This window comes from Colias croceus, chromosome 20 (assembly GCF_905220415.1).
Source record: "Colias croceus chromosome 20, ilColCroc2.1".
Classification (NCBI taxonomy): Eukaryota; Metazoa; Arthropoda; class Insecta; order Lepidoptera; family Pieridae; genus Colias; species Colias croceus.
In genome coordinates, this window is record NC_059556.1 from 7,594,530 (window position 1) to 7,610,480 (window position 15,951).

The 15,951-nt window shown below is 32.4% G+C and overlaps 1 protein-coding gene across 1 annotated transcript; it reads left to right on the forward strand.

Annotated features, from left to right (window-relative positions):
• The first annotated feature begins 301 nt into the window (after nt 1–301).
• LOC123700970 lies at nt 302–2,263 on the forward strand. Its single transcript, XM_045648366.1, has 4 exons — nt 302–370; nt 844–921; nt 1,264–1,408; nt 1,945–2,263. The coding sequence occupies exons 1-4, from the start codon at nt 323–325 to the stop codon at nt 2,124–2,126; spliced, it is 453 nt and encodes a 150-aa protein (XP_045504322.1). The 5' UTR covers nt 302–322; the 3' UTR covers nt 2,127–2,263.
• The last annotated feature ends 13,688 nt before the right edge of the window (nt 2,264–15,951 follow it).

Sequence of the window (15,951 nt, forward strand, 5' to 3'; positions counted from 1 at the left end):
TGAGTTATTGGGAACCCAATCTGATATAATATCGAAACGTATGATTGTTTACATTATTTTAATTGTCCCGGTAGATATACTTGTAACTATTTATGTCCTTCAATTGACGTTCGATTTGGAACATAAATTTATAGCTGCTGTTATTATGATGTCGTTATCATCCAGTTATATTCCAAATATTATTTTACTTGACGTGATGCAACATCGTCTGAGAACCTTGAGGAAGCTGTTCGAACGAAAATATATAAACTGTTATGTGATTGGAAAAGATCAAATAAAATTCAAAATTATACACGTCAGGAAGAGCGTGTTGATTTATGAGATGCTGCTAAATGAGTTCTCTAAAACCAGCAGAGATCAACAGATTTGGGTAAGGCCTAATCTCAATATTATGATAAAGGCGAAAGTTTGTAAGTATGGATGTATGGATGTTTGTTACTCTTTCAAGTAAAAACTACTGAACCGATTACAATGAAATTTAGCATACATATAGAGGGTAACTTGGATTAACACATAGGATAGTTTTTATCCCGGAAATCCCACGGGAACGGGAACTATGCGGGTTTTTCTTTGCAAACGCGGGCGAAGTCGCGGGCGGAAATCTAGTAATATTATAAATGCAAAAGCTTGTAAGTAAGGATGTATGTTACCCTTCCACGAAACTGGATGGATTCGAATGTTACTTTGCAGCAATATGCGTAATTAGTTATAAATGAGACTAACACACGAGTTATAGAAATACTTGATTTTGCCTGCGGATGAAACCGCGCGGCACATCTATTATTATATTTCTTTTTGGATCTATCATTTAAGGATAAGGTAATAATTTTGTTTTATTTACAGATAATGATACTCTTGCTACAATGTTATCCCAAGGGCTTGTTTTCGGTTTATACGGCAGTTGCTTTTTTCTTAAAGAGTGTAAGTTTTGACAAAGGGATATGTTGGACATATAAAAAATGAATTAGTAAGAATGACTAAATAAAATGAATTTGAATAATTAACACCCAAATACCTTACAACCATAAATATATGATTGTTTGAAAAAGTTAAAAATTTCGTCATGTTTGTTAAATTTTGAAAACATTATTGAACTTCTTGCATATACTAAGTAATAAGTTACTTTTTATGCATAAGACTGTAAGCTATTTTAAATATGGAAAATATAAATGAATCATTAAAAAATTTATTCTCTATGGGAATTTCGCGCCATTATATATTGTGGATACTATAGACAATTTATGATAAATGAAACGTTTTCAGGGTTTAGTAGGAACCATACCATTTCTAATGCAAATAAAAGACACTCTGTTCATGCTCTTTGTGCCGGCGTATTTATCGGAATCCATTAATACTGAGTACGAGAAGATTTTGAAGATTCTGTGGAAACAGACGCTGTTTTGCAATGGTGAGACATCCTTACGAATAGTATAAATGCGAAATTAACTATTTGTCCGTCTTTTAATCACGAATCATCTACTGAATCGATTTGGATGAAATTTTGTAGAAATATAGTCCTGAGATAAATGACACAGGATAGTTTTTTTTGTAACGGTTTAACTCAAGAACTACACAACCGATTTCAAAAATTTTTCACCAATAGAAAGATTTTTTGAGCTATTTGCATTCCGCGAACAGCGGCTTCTTTAAAATATAAATACAAACTTTTAAATGTTATATATTACTTAACTCTGTATATATCTAACTAGCTGCTCCGCGCGGTTTCACCCCCGTAGCCCCATTCCTGTTGGTCGTAGCGTGATGATATAATATAGCCTATAACCTTTCTCGATAAGTGGGCTATCTAACACCAAAAGAATTTTTCAAATCGGACCAGTAGTTCCCTAGATTAGCGCGTTCAAACAAACTCTTCAGCTTTATAATATTAGTATAGATGAAGAAAAAATAAAATATGTCAATATGTATACTTTCTTTTATTTTCAGATAAAGATCTTTTGCTTGAAAAACGACATGCGTATTTGTATGTGAAAAATCGGCCAGTACAATTCAATGTATGTAAAGGAATAACTGTTAATCTGTCTTTGCCTATTGGCTTTATAGGTATAAGTATCAGTCATTTGGTTGTACTTTTACAATTCAGAAATGTTCGCGTTAAATTTTCTTAAATGTATTTATTATAGCACTGGGATTTGTGTGTTTCATATGAATATTAAACTAGTTATTACCTGCTGCTTCGCACGCAAAGTTGATGAGGGTATCGCTATCTCTAGGAATATTATTGTCAGCATATTTCGGTATAAACGATGTCCTGTTAATTGAAATAAAATTCTCTTTAATGCTTCTACTAAACGTATTTTATTTCATTTCAAACTGCTTAAAATTAGAAAAAATTGTTTCTAAATATACGTTTTCATTTAATCACGATGTTCTATTTGGCAAACGTTTGGCACGTTTAAAAAAATAATATCTTAACTACTTCCATAACGATCTTATTATAAGAAAGTGCTCGAAAAGAAATGTTATACATAAATGTTATTATATGTAACAGTTGAGGGTCAAAACGTATTCAATTAATGTCATAAAAATCGATTCTTTTTTCAATAGATAACAGAATATTTTATTAAACTAAAATATCTGATGCGACTAATAATGATTCATAGTATTCAATTTCAGTACGTTCTTAGTTGTTTGCTTGAAACAACTCCACAATGATATTCTATACTTCGAATAGTAATTTCACTCAAAATGAAACCTACCAAAGAATTGTATTTAAAGTCATCATATTGCTGAGATTTGCGACTGGCCATTATTATCATGTTGAAACTACCAGAACTAAACAGATACTCAAAATAATCTACTGCGTCGTGTTTATCTTGTATTCGTGCGCTCAGTTTCCTTGCTTAAGCTTCTGTTTAACAGATTCCAGTTTTTATGTGGCATTCGAAGTATTTTGCGGAGGTGTTACATCTATATTCAATGAATCAACGATTCTGAAGTTTATTATGTCCATTAAGTCTATAGATGATTTGTTGGGATCTCCGTTGATTCTGATCCCCAATCTAACGTTATTCTATGTGATTTTTTTTGTTCTTGAGGTACTTGGCTCAGTTGTTTACTACAAGGTTATTCACTATCCACTCAATGTACACATATTATTATCAGTCCCTTTATCGATGAATTTGAGCTCGTTACCAAGTATTATTTTGTTGGATATTATGTACGACCGAATGAAAAAGCTCAGGGGATTATATGAGTTTAAATATACATATAATTTGAAAGTCATCGGCGAAAATCAAGTGAAATTTAAAATTGAACATACGAAGAAGCTTTTGGATATTTATATGAAATTAATGGATAAATTCGATGAAGCCAATAATGAAATGCAGTTAGCGGTAAATATGAATAATATGAAATGTTATCGATTGAAGAATTGTTATTAAAATTTTCTTTATTTTGTTTAGATGGTTGTTCTCTACGTAACGAGCTATCCACTCATCTTGCGATTTCTATATGACGGAGTAAGAATGTACAACGCTGGGGTAAGATATTCCTCTATCATAGAGTAGAAAACTAAAAGAAAAACTTTTTTTGAAGTCAGTTAATTAACTAAATAACGATTATTTGTTTAGTGTAACAAGTTGATTTAATGCTTGGTAACTTAAAACTTTTTCTCTTTATTTAGTAACGATACAAGTGTTTTAATCATTTCAATTAAAATATTTATTACAGGTTTACGTATTCATAATTCCATTTATATTAAAAGTGCAGCAGTCGCTTACAATGATATTTGTTCCGGCAATTTTATCAGATCTTATAAGAAGTGAATATGATGAAATATTAAGAATCCTATGGAAACAAATATTTATTTGCCGAGGTAAGTAGGATATGATAGGGTAGGCTCTGGCCTGAGACACGGACATAGGATAGTTTTTATCCTAGAAATCCCATGGAATCGGGATGTATGCGAGTTTTCCTTTTTTCAAGGTTGGCAAAGCCGCGGCTGGAACGAAGTTCCTTACCGCGTATTGCGAAAAGAGGCAAGATGGAAAAAATTAAGACCAAAAGTTGTAACGACACTTTTTGCTAAAGTTGTAAGCCGCGCGGCGTGCGCGTGTTTCTCTGTCTGTTTCTCTCCCTCTCTCATAGAAAGCAAGTCAGTTGTTTTTCGTTCCATCCGGATGTCCCTTAAAACCTCTCAATTAATTTCAGATGAAAGATTGCTGAGTGAGAAACGTCAAAGCTACACATACATAAAGCACAGGCCATACAAGTTTTATATTTGGCGAGCTATACGAATTACCGCGACTATGCCTCTGAGTTATACTACAATTTGCATCAGCCATTTGATTGTTGCTATACAATTTAGTAATACATTTAAAACTAATAAAGTTTGAAAATTTTTGTGTTTTAAGAAATATAATATGTTTTGGGTTTGTTTGTTTCATTGTTTTATTGTTATGCGTTGATGATTTTTTGAGAAAAATACACGACTTACCCTGTATACTAAAAACACAATAAAATGGATTCTTTATATTTTTTTAAATACTATCAAATATTACTGCTTCACTATTTAAAATATCGGTTTCTACCGTTTTAAATTCTTAATAACTAAGAGGGTCACAGTGATTTAGTTTTATATTAATAGACATTGTTGGTTCAGCTCTTATCTTTTTTATGATGATAATTGTGTTACCTATCTCTTATTATTAACTTATAAACAGTGCAATTTGTCTCAGTTAATAACAACGCTTATCACATAATATAATTTTAAACTAATATTTTTCAATTATACTTACACATAATTATGTGACGACTACAACGAAATGAATAAAATAAGGTCCAATCAATTGTTATCAATAAAATTCGAACATAAACTTATTTCTATTGAATAACATCAAAAAGACAATAATTATTATTTTCAAAAAGTCCATAACATGGAGAGTGACAATTTGCAAAAACGAAAAAAAAAATATCGTTGTACAATTTTTAAGGCACAATTTAATAGCGAATCGATTAAATTCAAAAGCAATTTTGGGACCATTCGTATCAGAGCATGTAAATCACAAAGGAGTCATGTAAATGGTGTTACAGTTGTTTACTCTCCCATTATGGCCTCTGACAAACCAATAGACTCGGCGTTGAAGATATAGGCATGTATAGACTGCAAAATTCATAATATTTGTTTTTAAATGTTGATTGTTCTTTTTCTCTTAATGAATGACTCCACCCAATAATTTGGAACTCTGCCAATATTTATATGTGGTAGACGCAGGACTCAAGTTTAAGACGATCAGATTTTTACGGTTGTTTACGTTTTAGTTATGTATGTGCGTGTCACTGATGATATTCTCATATAACATACTGTTAATCGAATTGGATGATATATGTAATGCCATTTTAATTTTGTAGTTCTTCTAAGTGTTTATTATAAATTTATGTTGAAACAGTATCAAAGTTCCTATCTAGAGTTTTTTTTAGATTTTATCTTTATCCCAGCGGAGACGAATTAATTAACCTCATATCTTAAAAAAGTCAGTTCATCGGTTAGAAATAGACTTATAACTAGCACAGATCTCTTTTATACATTAGATTTGTATTTTTAATTTATCCGTCTATAAGTTGCTAACTCTATAGTCTGTTATACCCAAAACGGGCATCAATCAAACACGAAAATTGCTTCTCTCCTCACGACAGGTTTAAAACTCAATCCCTTTTAAAGCCACAACTATAGGAATATGGGGGCGGTGATTGACTTTTAAGTCGAAATAATTGCAATATCATCGCTATAAAGATTAAAGTATGTAAGTGATCTTTGTGTTCCGAGCTCATACTTTTTAGGTCTACTTTTAATAGAATTTCATAACTAACAATTTACTAAATTCGTTATTATTAATCAATGTTTATTTGCTTTATTTGTGCTTACCTTATTTAAAATTTATAGTCAATTTATTTATCTACCGGCAGTTTGTATGTGTGTTCTTCTCTTACGTGGTAACGGAGCGATTTAATAGTATGACTTTTGTGTCTAAGTATAGTTACTAGTATGAGAATAGACATTGGCTTTTTTTTACTGCGGTGAAATATCTCATTCCGTGGGTATATTCTTTGACCATGTGGACGAAGCCACGTAATGAAAGCTAGTAAAATAATAAATTAAAATTGATATTTAGGCACGAAAACGAAAACGAAATTGCATTAAAAAAATTTTTAATGGTAATTAATACGATATCAATAGAGTAGGTACTAGGTAGGTACTGATAATATTTCATTAGAACAAATTTCTGAAAGTGTGTCCTTCCAACAAAGAATAATAATATAGATAGGTATGTCATATTTTCATTAATCAATATAGTGAAAATGTATTGATTATGTTCAACACTCATATTTTACATTTTGATGACAACTATTGGGGTTGGGTTGTCTTGTAGTTTTGAATTACACGTAGTTTCGATTTCGTTATTAATATGGCGAATAATTTCATTATCTACATAAGTGTGCTGTTTATTTTGCAGTTCCTTTGTGGATACTATTCGTTTTATTTTAAGAGGATTTCTTTGAACGTCATCGCACGTTTATTTTGTATGTGTGTCATAATCGCTGTTCTATATGGAGGATATATTTCTTTAACATATCAAGTTCCATATTATAAAGTTCTTTCGTTGATGTATTCAATTGACTATTTGATATGTACATCTGTTGCTCTTATCTATGGAAGTCAATATTTCTTCAGTTTTCTAAAAACGTACTTAGCAGTGAAGGAAACGACGTTGGAGGTTAAGAACTCGATCGTGACAATTTTGTTTTTCACTTTGCTTTTGATTGAAAAAGCTTACATTTTTTGGAGTTATTCCGAGAGTGTAAAGAGTGTTCTTAAAGATGTACCATTCACTGTACTAGCGTGGTATGTAATTAAAATGAATGCTCACGTGTTCGCATTCACTAGATTTGTAATTTTCGAAATGATTTGGCATAGAATGAAGGCTTTGCGCGTGTCGTTTCAAAATAATATTTTAGCATGCAAAGATGATGCAAAGACAATACTTGAAATTGAAGATTGCCTCAAAGTTTATATCAGTTTATTGGATTGTTTGAATTCAACGGGATTTTACATGAAGATTTCTGTAAGTATCATTAATTTTATGAATTAACCGATATATTTCACAACTAGGTAGAATACCTACTAATATTTTTGATGACAATCAAATCTACTTTCTCTTTCATTGAATATAATATTCTAACAAATATAATTTAACTTCCTCTTCTGTTTCTACATATATAATGTTTAAAATGATATAAATGAATATGACCGTATTATCAGAGCTTGTATTTTTGAATGTTTCAAAAAATATAATTTTACCTTACAGTTATTTCGAGACCTCATCTTTACGCTGTTGTATGTGTTGATGCTTACCGTCGGAACAGCTACGAACTCATCGCGGGGTGAGGGTGTAAGTACCTACTATGCTATATTATAGGGTTAGTTTTCAATGACCGGCCGAATTTTCAGAAATGGTTCAGAATTGATAACATTTTCGATGTAATGAAAAAAAAAACGTTTTTTTTTAATTAGATTTCATTCCTGTCCGCCACTAAAAAGCGAACGTGTGGACATTACAACAGCACAATTCAGTTCAATAACCTAGATAGGTAGAAGCACACACATAAATTTGATGATGTTTACGATTTAGGAAATTTTTAAGACATTTTCAAATGAATGCTATTATTTTATTTTTTTATAATCGACAATAATATTTCAAATGTACCTTTGGTTTAATATCTAGATCTTAGTTTTAAATTTTGGCTGGTCATTGAAAACTAACCCTGTATTATGATGCATACCATCTTTGGTCCTTATAACAACTTTAAAGTTTGCGAGGATGGATGATCTGTTTCTCAAAGGCCAAAAGCAAGCCGCCATTTTCACGGACAGCTCCATCCATCTCTTTGACCTCGTTTTTATCCCATCCCATTCCCCTGTAAGGTAGGCAACACTCACAACTTATGTTGTGGACGTCTATGGGCGACACACTTTGCTATTAACATCGGGCATCGCGTCTACTCGTTTGCCCTCCAATAATATAAAAAAATCTCTTTTATGCAATACTTAATTCATAGAAATTTGCTATATTATGATGATGATGACGATGTAATGATGATTCGAAAGTGCTTCTAAAAGAAGTCTAATTGAATAAATAAATGTTTGAGTTTGAGTTTGACTATTTTGTTATTAAGGTAGGTACTACGAGTGAAGCCGGGGCCTTCATCTTGTTCTAGCGTATGACAAAGTATCATGTCATATTACAACAATACCTAGTTAATTTATTTGGAAAAAAAAAGAAAAGGCTAAATCTCAGCTAAATGCGTATTTTATTCACTCATGACATTTTTGAAATACTTCTTTTGGCGCGATGGAGAAAAATGATGAGAGTGAATTACTTATTACGATGCGCGCGCACACCGACACCTAAATTTAACAGCATGAAGTTAGTTCTAGGTGTTATGAAAATTGATAACTATATTAAAGTTGTATACTAGTATTTTTTTTCCATACGCCATAGAAGTATAACTTCTAACGCGTGTACATAAGTACACACACTCTTTTTTTTTAATTTCAGATAAATTATAACATGGTGTTCGAATCAATCTATCAGATTATGACATTTATCTATCCGTGTGTCATGATGGAGCTATCAAGGGTCGAGATGGAAAAAATTAAATTAACTATCATCGAAGCGTATAAAGTTGATTCAGGTAATTTTTTGTGAAATCTTATCCTACTTGCTTTTAAATTACAAGGATTGATGGACGATTAATAATAATAATAAATTATCTTTATTTGGTTCTCACAACATTAAAAGGTTACAAAACTTAATTACACTACAAAACATTGGATTGGATGTTTATTAACTTGAAAATCGATAGGACATAGAGATAGCTCTAAATTAGCATATCAGCTACTGATCAAGCTAGTGAATAACATAATATGGAGCTTCATTAATCTCTCTTTGAAAAGTTGATTTTACTAATGTAAAAGGCAAAATAAATAATATACTTATCATTTTTGTATCATGGTATCAACGTCATAGCTCCAACAAGCGCAGGGGCTGTATTATGACCTCTTTCCCAGTCAGTTTACGCCGTGAATTGAACTGACTTGCAAATTCATGTTATACCACAGAATAATAACTGGTAACTAGCTAACCATGATTATTAACCATGTCTGGTTATTGCGATAATAATATGAATTTGCCAGTCAGTTCCATTCACGGCGTAATCTATCTGGAAATAAGAGGTAATACGGCCCAGATCAGTAATAAAAAATGTTGCAAAAGTATTACTTTTGAGAGCAGAAGAAGCCGCGTATGTACATACTAAAATTTACTTTATATTTTAGGTCAGCTCAGCTTGAAAGCAGAAGATGCGATTCGAATTTTGGATATATGTCCCTTTGAATACGTTATCAGCCGCCTCATCTCAATTGACATTAAATTGCCGATCAAGTTCCTTAGCCTTATCACCACCTATGTGTTTGTGACTGTTCAATTTACACATGTTTTCGGTTAATTTTAAATTAAATTGAAACATTAGTGCAAAAATAAGAATTGATTGTGCAATTTTAGGTTTAAATTTATAAAGAATAGAAAAAATTCGATCACGAGGCGGGACTTGAACCCGCATCCTTCGCGCCATTCCGGGGCGGATGCCTAACCAACTCAGCCACTCGTGACCCGCCTGAGCAATCGAATTTATTCTATCCTTTCAGTTTTATGTGTCTTAAGGGACACACCGCGCGCCATCTATTGAGATGATTTAACAACCATTTCAACCAATATGAAGCACTTTTCAGTGAATACAATATTGTAACGATGGAACACGACCTTTCTTGAATTTATATTTTTTGGTTTTTATGGCATTCAAATGCTTTATAAATATAAATTTATAAAGAATAGAAAAAATTCGATCACGAGGCGGGACTTGAACCCGCATCCTTCGCGCCATTCCGGGGCGGATGCCTAACCAACTCAGCCACTCGTGACCCGCCTGAGCAATCGAATTTATTCTATCCTTTCAGTTTTATGTGTCTTAAGGGACACACCGCGCGCCATCTATTGAGATGATTTAACAACCATTTCAACCAATATGAAGCACTTTTCAGTGAATACAATATTGTAACGATGGAACACGACCTTTCTTGAATTTATATTTTTTGGTTTTTATGGCATTCAAATGCTTTATAAATATAAATTTATAAAGAATAGAAAAAATTCGATCAATTTATAAAGCATTTGAATGCCATAAAAACCAAAAAATATAAATTTTAGGTTTGGTTTTTTGTGAATTGCTATTTTTAATGGCTTTTAAATATGATAATTGAAATTAAAAACAATATAATTTAAATGCTTCATTGATACACTAGCTGCACTACGCTTGTTTGCTCTTACAAATCGATTTTGTGGAGTTAGTATTTATTGTTCACAAAAATGTTAGTAGGTAGTTAGTTGTAAGCGTATTTTGAAAAATAAATGAATGAATAATTAAAAAATTTAAAATAAAAGTTTTTTTATTCATAAAACTCATAACATCTGTTTGAATTATAACAATAATCCGATTCGTGTGCGCCTCTACAATGTTTTTGCGTTCCCAAACGCAACGATTTCATACTGAAACAAGCAAAAATGTTTGAACGGATTTGGTTGGTAAAGTCACTAATGAGTGACGAACACTTGAACTTATCTAGCTCTTCAAATGTGAAGAGCTAGATAAGTTCAAGCTGGCCTTGACATTTACAAATCCTCTGATTTAACGCATTATTTTTGCTTTAATTGTTACAACGTTCCAAAACCTTGTGTTCTATTCATTGTGTACATACCAAATGACAGACACATTTGATAACTTAGACTACCCAAGAGGCATTTCTACGTATATATAATATTATTTAGTACAATGTGTCATTTCTGTACTTATACTTTAAGCTGAAGATTTATGTTGAATGCACTTATCTCAGGAACTACGAGTCCGATTTAAAAAAATCTTTCAGTGTAACATAGTTCATTTATTACGCTAAGACTAATAAGAGCAGTTCAATGCAGGTAAAACAGGCATAGCTAGTAAATAAATAAACGCTTATGAAAAGCCATATTGGTGCAGTTGGCAAACACTCCATTTACCAATAAAGCGTACAGTTTGAACAGTTTCCACTATACAATATTTACACAACCAGGAGCCTTTGATATTCCTACACGGTCAATTAACTTGTTATCGCGATCAAGCGTCAGTGGTTAGGGCTTCGATTAAAATTTTCAATGCACCGATGGATCAAAGGGACGACAGGTTTCGTTTGAATGCGTGTGAACTGCTGGATGTGGCTTTGAAATACTTTGCAAGTATATCATTTGAGAAACAGACATGTTGTCCGTGTAGACAACGTAGTTAATAAAAAGGAAAGGCTAATGTAGTGCTTCTTAATGTTGAGTTTTAACTATACAACTAAATTTGTGGTGTATTATCGTTCATTTTAGGTCCACTTATAGTGTTCGCAAGCCTGACTCTTTTTCCCTGTCATGTTGGATGTTACGCTGTAGGATCTATAAGCTATGAAAGGAAAAAAAACAAAAAATGTGTGCGTGTACTAGTGTATACAAGTAAGAAGTGAAACTTCTTTATGACCTTATTTTTCAAAAAATAATTTACTATATGCAACTTTACAGAAATACGTCGAATCACGCGTGGTAGGGATAAGAAAAAGATGGCACGTAACGGAAATATGTCACGCGTAACGAAAAAATGTTACACTAAATTTTTTTCCAACCCCGATAAACAAGTCTCACTTCAAAAATTTGGAAAGAAGTTCATTATTCATGAAAAAAAGATTATGTAAACAACATAAGAGATATTCTTCACACAGATTATAGCAGATATGATAAATGTTGTTAGCAAGGCACTTCCATTTGTTTTTACATCAGCAACTGAGTTTAATTTTGATGGAGTGATTATTGCATTAGGCCCACCAATGCATTAAAATAACCGTGTATGGTAGATATGTATTGACATTCAATTTTCTGTACATCAAAAGGTGAATTTTCAATTGAATGGTTAATAATTTATCATTTTGTTATGATTTTAGCATTTATACTATGTGGCTAAGTATCTATTCTATTTTATATAACTATAACTATATTCACCTATGCAATTTTGAATCGTCTCTTGATTTATTAGTAAGAATGGATTTTAGAAAATTTAAATAGGTATGTATTTTTAGTATACGAAGGATTATTCGAACACTTATACATATAATAATGTCATCATTGTACTAATATAAAAATAACAGAACTACCAATACACAGCGTACTGATTTTTATCCAAACGTATAATATGACTACGTTAGTTTACTATAAAATGTAATGCTAAAGAAAATGCATCATCCCCTACATTTTTCCAGCGTTATATGGAAGCGTAGGAAAATAAAAACATTATTAAAACTTAACCTACGGCGATAATGTGAACTCCCCCAAAGACTTATATACAAAATAGTTAATGCAATATTAAGAGCACCCCTGCAACCATGAAGACGTGATGATTTTCAGGCGACTGCGCTCCCTACGTCAAGTGTACCTAGATCCTAGGTACCTATGTAATACCTATGTACTAGAGGTGACGATGATTCATGCACCACGATTATTTTGAATACTGACAACGTATAGTTTGAACTTCGTCCTTTTTATACATTCCAGTTTCATTGTATTGCCGGTTTCAGTTGATCATTAGTATGGATTTGTCTTTGTTTATACCTTTTTTTTTTAAATAGTGGGGAAATCTTCCAAAGATACCCACGGCCCCCGGGGAAGGAGCCGACTAAAACCCCACTGTGTTCCGTCGAGCCGCTCGCGGGTATTGATTAGAATTCTTCCGCGACCGTCTTTGTTTATGCCTAACTATGCTTTAACCTAGCGTATACTGAGCAATATAAATAAGTTTTAAAATAGTTTAGATCTTTAAATTCTATCCAATACTACCTACCTCTGTTATAACACAGACATAAATTTACTCATACCTGCCAGATTTACATTCACATTACTTTGTTACCGGTTACAAATTGGTCAGCCTAACTTTATTTTACGTATATAAGTTATAACTCTTTCATAATATCTCTTTCGTATATAAAATAATTTACTGGCCTGTAGTTAAGTCATAAACAGAATCTGCGTTAAAAATGCTTATCTCCAAGGTTTATGTGGTCGTATTTAGCAGCATAAGTCCCCCAGTGGGGGCCAACAAAGCAGTGGTGAGTAATTACAGAAAAATGGGGAATAAATAGGTCAATGCGCTTGTGTGTGTCACATAGCACCTGTAGCACACAGACACAGTTCTCTAGAACTCTGTGGAAGGAGGTGGAAGGATGTTTTGCTGAGGTGTTTGCACGTTTAATTATGGTGTTCTGTACTATATTTAACCAGCTATGCCGCGCGGTTTCACTCGTAGACGAGCCTTAGAGCAAAGAGTCAAAAATCCATTTCATATACTAGATACCTAATATTAGTATGATTATCATCTCTGTCGTATATGTAACAATGTTCAAGATGTTGTTTAATAATTTTAAGCATGTGGTAACTAATATTGTATTTGTCTAGTCTTATTTTATTATTATAATATTTGTCCTTATTTATTTAGGTAATAGTTTACAGGTATTGGCAGTTATTCTAAAAATAATTGTGGGATTGTTGTTTTGCGTTTTGTCCCTTAAAAATCAGACATACTACCTTTGTCTTCAAACCAAGGTAAATTCGACTGAGTCAGCGTTCTTTGTAATAAAACATATTTTCATGCTTTCGTGACCGCTGCGCTGGCCGAACACTAATTTTATTTTAAGTTAATCTTCATAATAATGTATTTGTAATTTACTAACGTGGAAGTTTAAACGCGAGGTCATTGCCTTGAGATTAGCGCTTTCGAGAATTTCTATGAAAATATGGTAATATTAATGCTTCAATAAAATTTAAATGCTTGGCCGAGGTGCTTTTTTGCAGTTACAGTTTTAGTAAATTTCTTATGCCTTCCTAACTTCGTGAATGTCTCTAAAATAAAAAAAAGTTAATTATATATTTATGTATATTGCTGCCAGTAATAGGATTTTTAAATAGATGCAATTTTTTTCAGTTCTATGATTTCCGAAATAAGCAACATTCTGGGGATATTACGGATTTCCAGATTACTATTAATTTAAAATTGCAAGCTAATTAGAAACATCACTGTATAACACTTGTAAAACCGAAGTTAATTAATTTTGCGAAATTGGACAAAGCGTACGGAGAAATAAAATTATTAGTAGTAACAAAATCCTGCAAATCCCACATTTTTTTTAAAACAAATATCAGTAATGTTAAGTTATAATTTAGCACATCCTGCAAATCCCACATTTTTTTAAACAAATGTCAGTAATGTTAGGTTATAATTTAGCACCTAAGCACCTAACAAATAACTGTTGAATCCACGAGTCTAACCTAACTCAATAATTTGACAGCATATAAAGCTGTTCACGTAGTTGTCTAATAACTCGCCCCGGAATCACAGACACAAAAGAAAATCTATTGTGTCGTGGACCGATCGGGCCGCTCGGGCTCAATGGGTTCACAATACTAAATTATGGTACTACAAGTATTATATTATCTCTCACGTAGTACCTACTAAATAATTTCCTAAAGAATTATGATCTACAGTTCTGTATTGTTCCGTTTCCAAGCCTGGATTGCACATAATTCCGATATAATTTCCTAATGGAAGTGCAAAGAGACAGGCGGAATGTGAAAGCTGCCGAAACGTCACAAATTACGTTATACAGGTACAGGTAATGTTTAAACTTGAGCTGATTAGAAAATGACTGGAAATGGGAATTGTTGTCACTATAGAAAATATCATAAAAATATTGTATGGGTACCAATTATAGTATTTGTACTATGTGAAATATGACTTTAATTTTAAAAGTAATCAAATGAGATGAAGTTAAAAATATTGAAACTGTTGAGCTCTATGTACAATTTAAGTACCTATCAAAATCTAAGAGATAAATATCACTAATGTAAAATACTAAACAGAAAGGCATTCTTATTTAATATAATACAAAATAAATGAAATTATTAAACTCATGGATTACAAAATTTCCCATAAACCGATTAATGTATATCGAACTCAAAAATATAGAACATCTCTTATTTAACTTGACGAAGACTGATTTTGTTTAAAATATTAAATTGGCCATTAATTGTTATTTTTACGCTAATTATTATTACACTACCAGCGATAGCGATATATAAGATGAGAAGTTTAATTATCCACTAATTGTTACGTCCATTTCAAGCAAATACCTGCAACATACAAAACAGTATAGACAATGTGTATTGCCCTTTCGCCACCCTGTCATTCAGATGCGAAATGACGTCATTGGATCCTGAGATGGATTTGGCCCATAATTCCTGCACGCACCCAGCAATATATCAGCGAAGCCCATTGGAACTATCGCTATGACAACCATACATTGCGTGTTTTGTTCGCGCTTGGAGTATAGTGTGGGAGTAAAACCAGCAATGGGCGTTACCACCCTTCCATGGTCATGCAATGCAGGAGCTGTAATTGCAATGACGTGTGTCATTTAAGGCTTTGATGGGAGAACATTAGGGCGTCTGCGTTTTGTGCCGCGTTCATTTGTTAGATGTTCCGCGTAATTTTGCAAATGTACGCAGCGGACTGGACGGAAAAATTGCAAATATTTCAATCGAAGCCGGAAGGGTTTGTCCTATCCTATTCTTTTTTTAAACCCCTTTCTAACTTACCGTTGTTTATTCAAATATGCACCGAACCGACTTTCTTTTTTTTAATAATTATACTACTCTGAATTAATTACAGATTAAAATTATTTTGATTATGTTTTTTAAAAGACTATACACAAAACATTATTTCACATAAAAGGCCGATAATATGTTTCCAAAAAATAATACA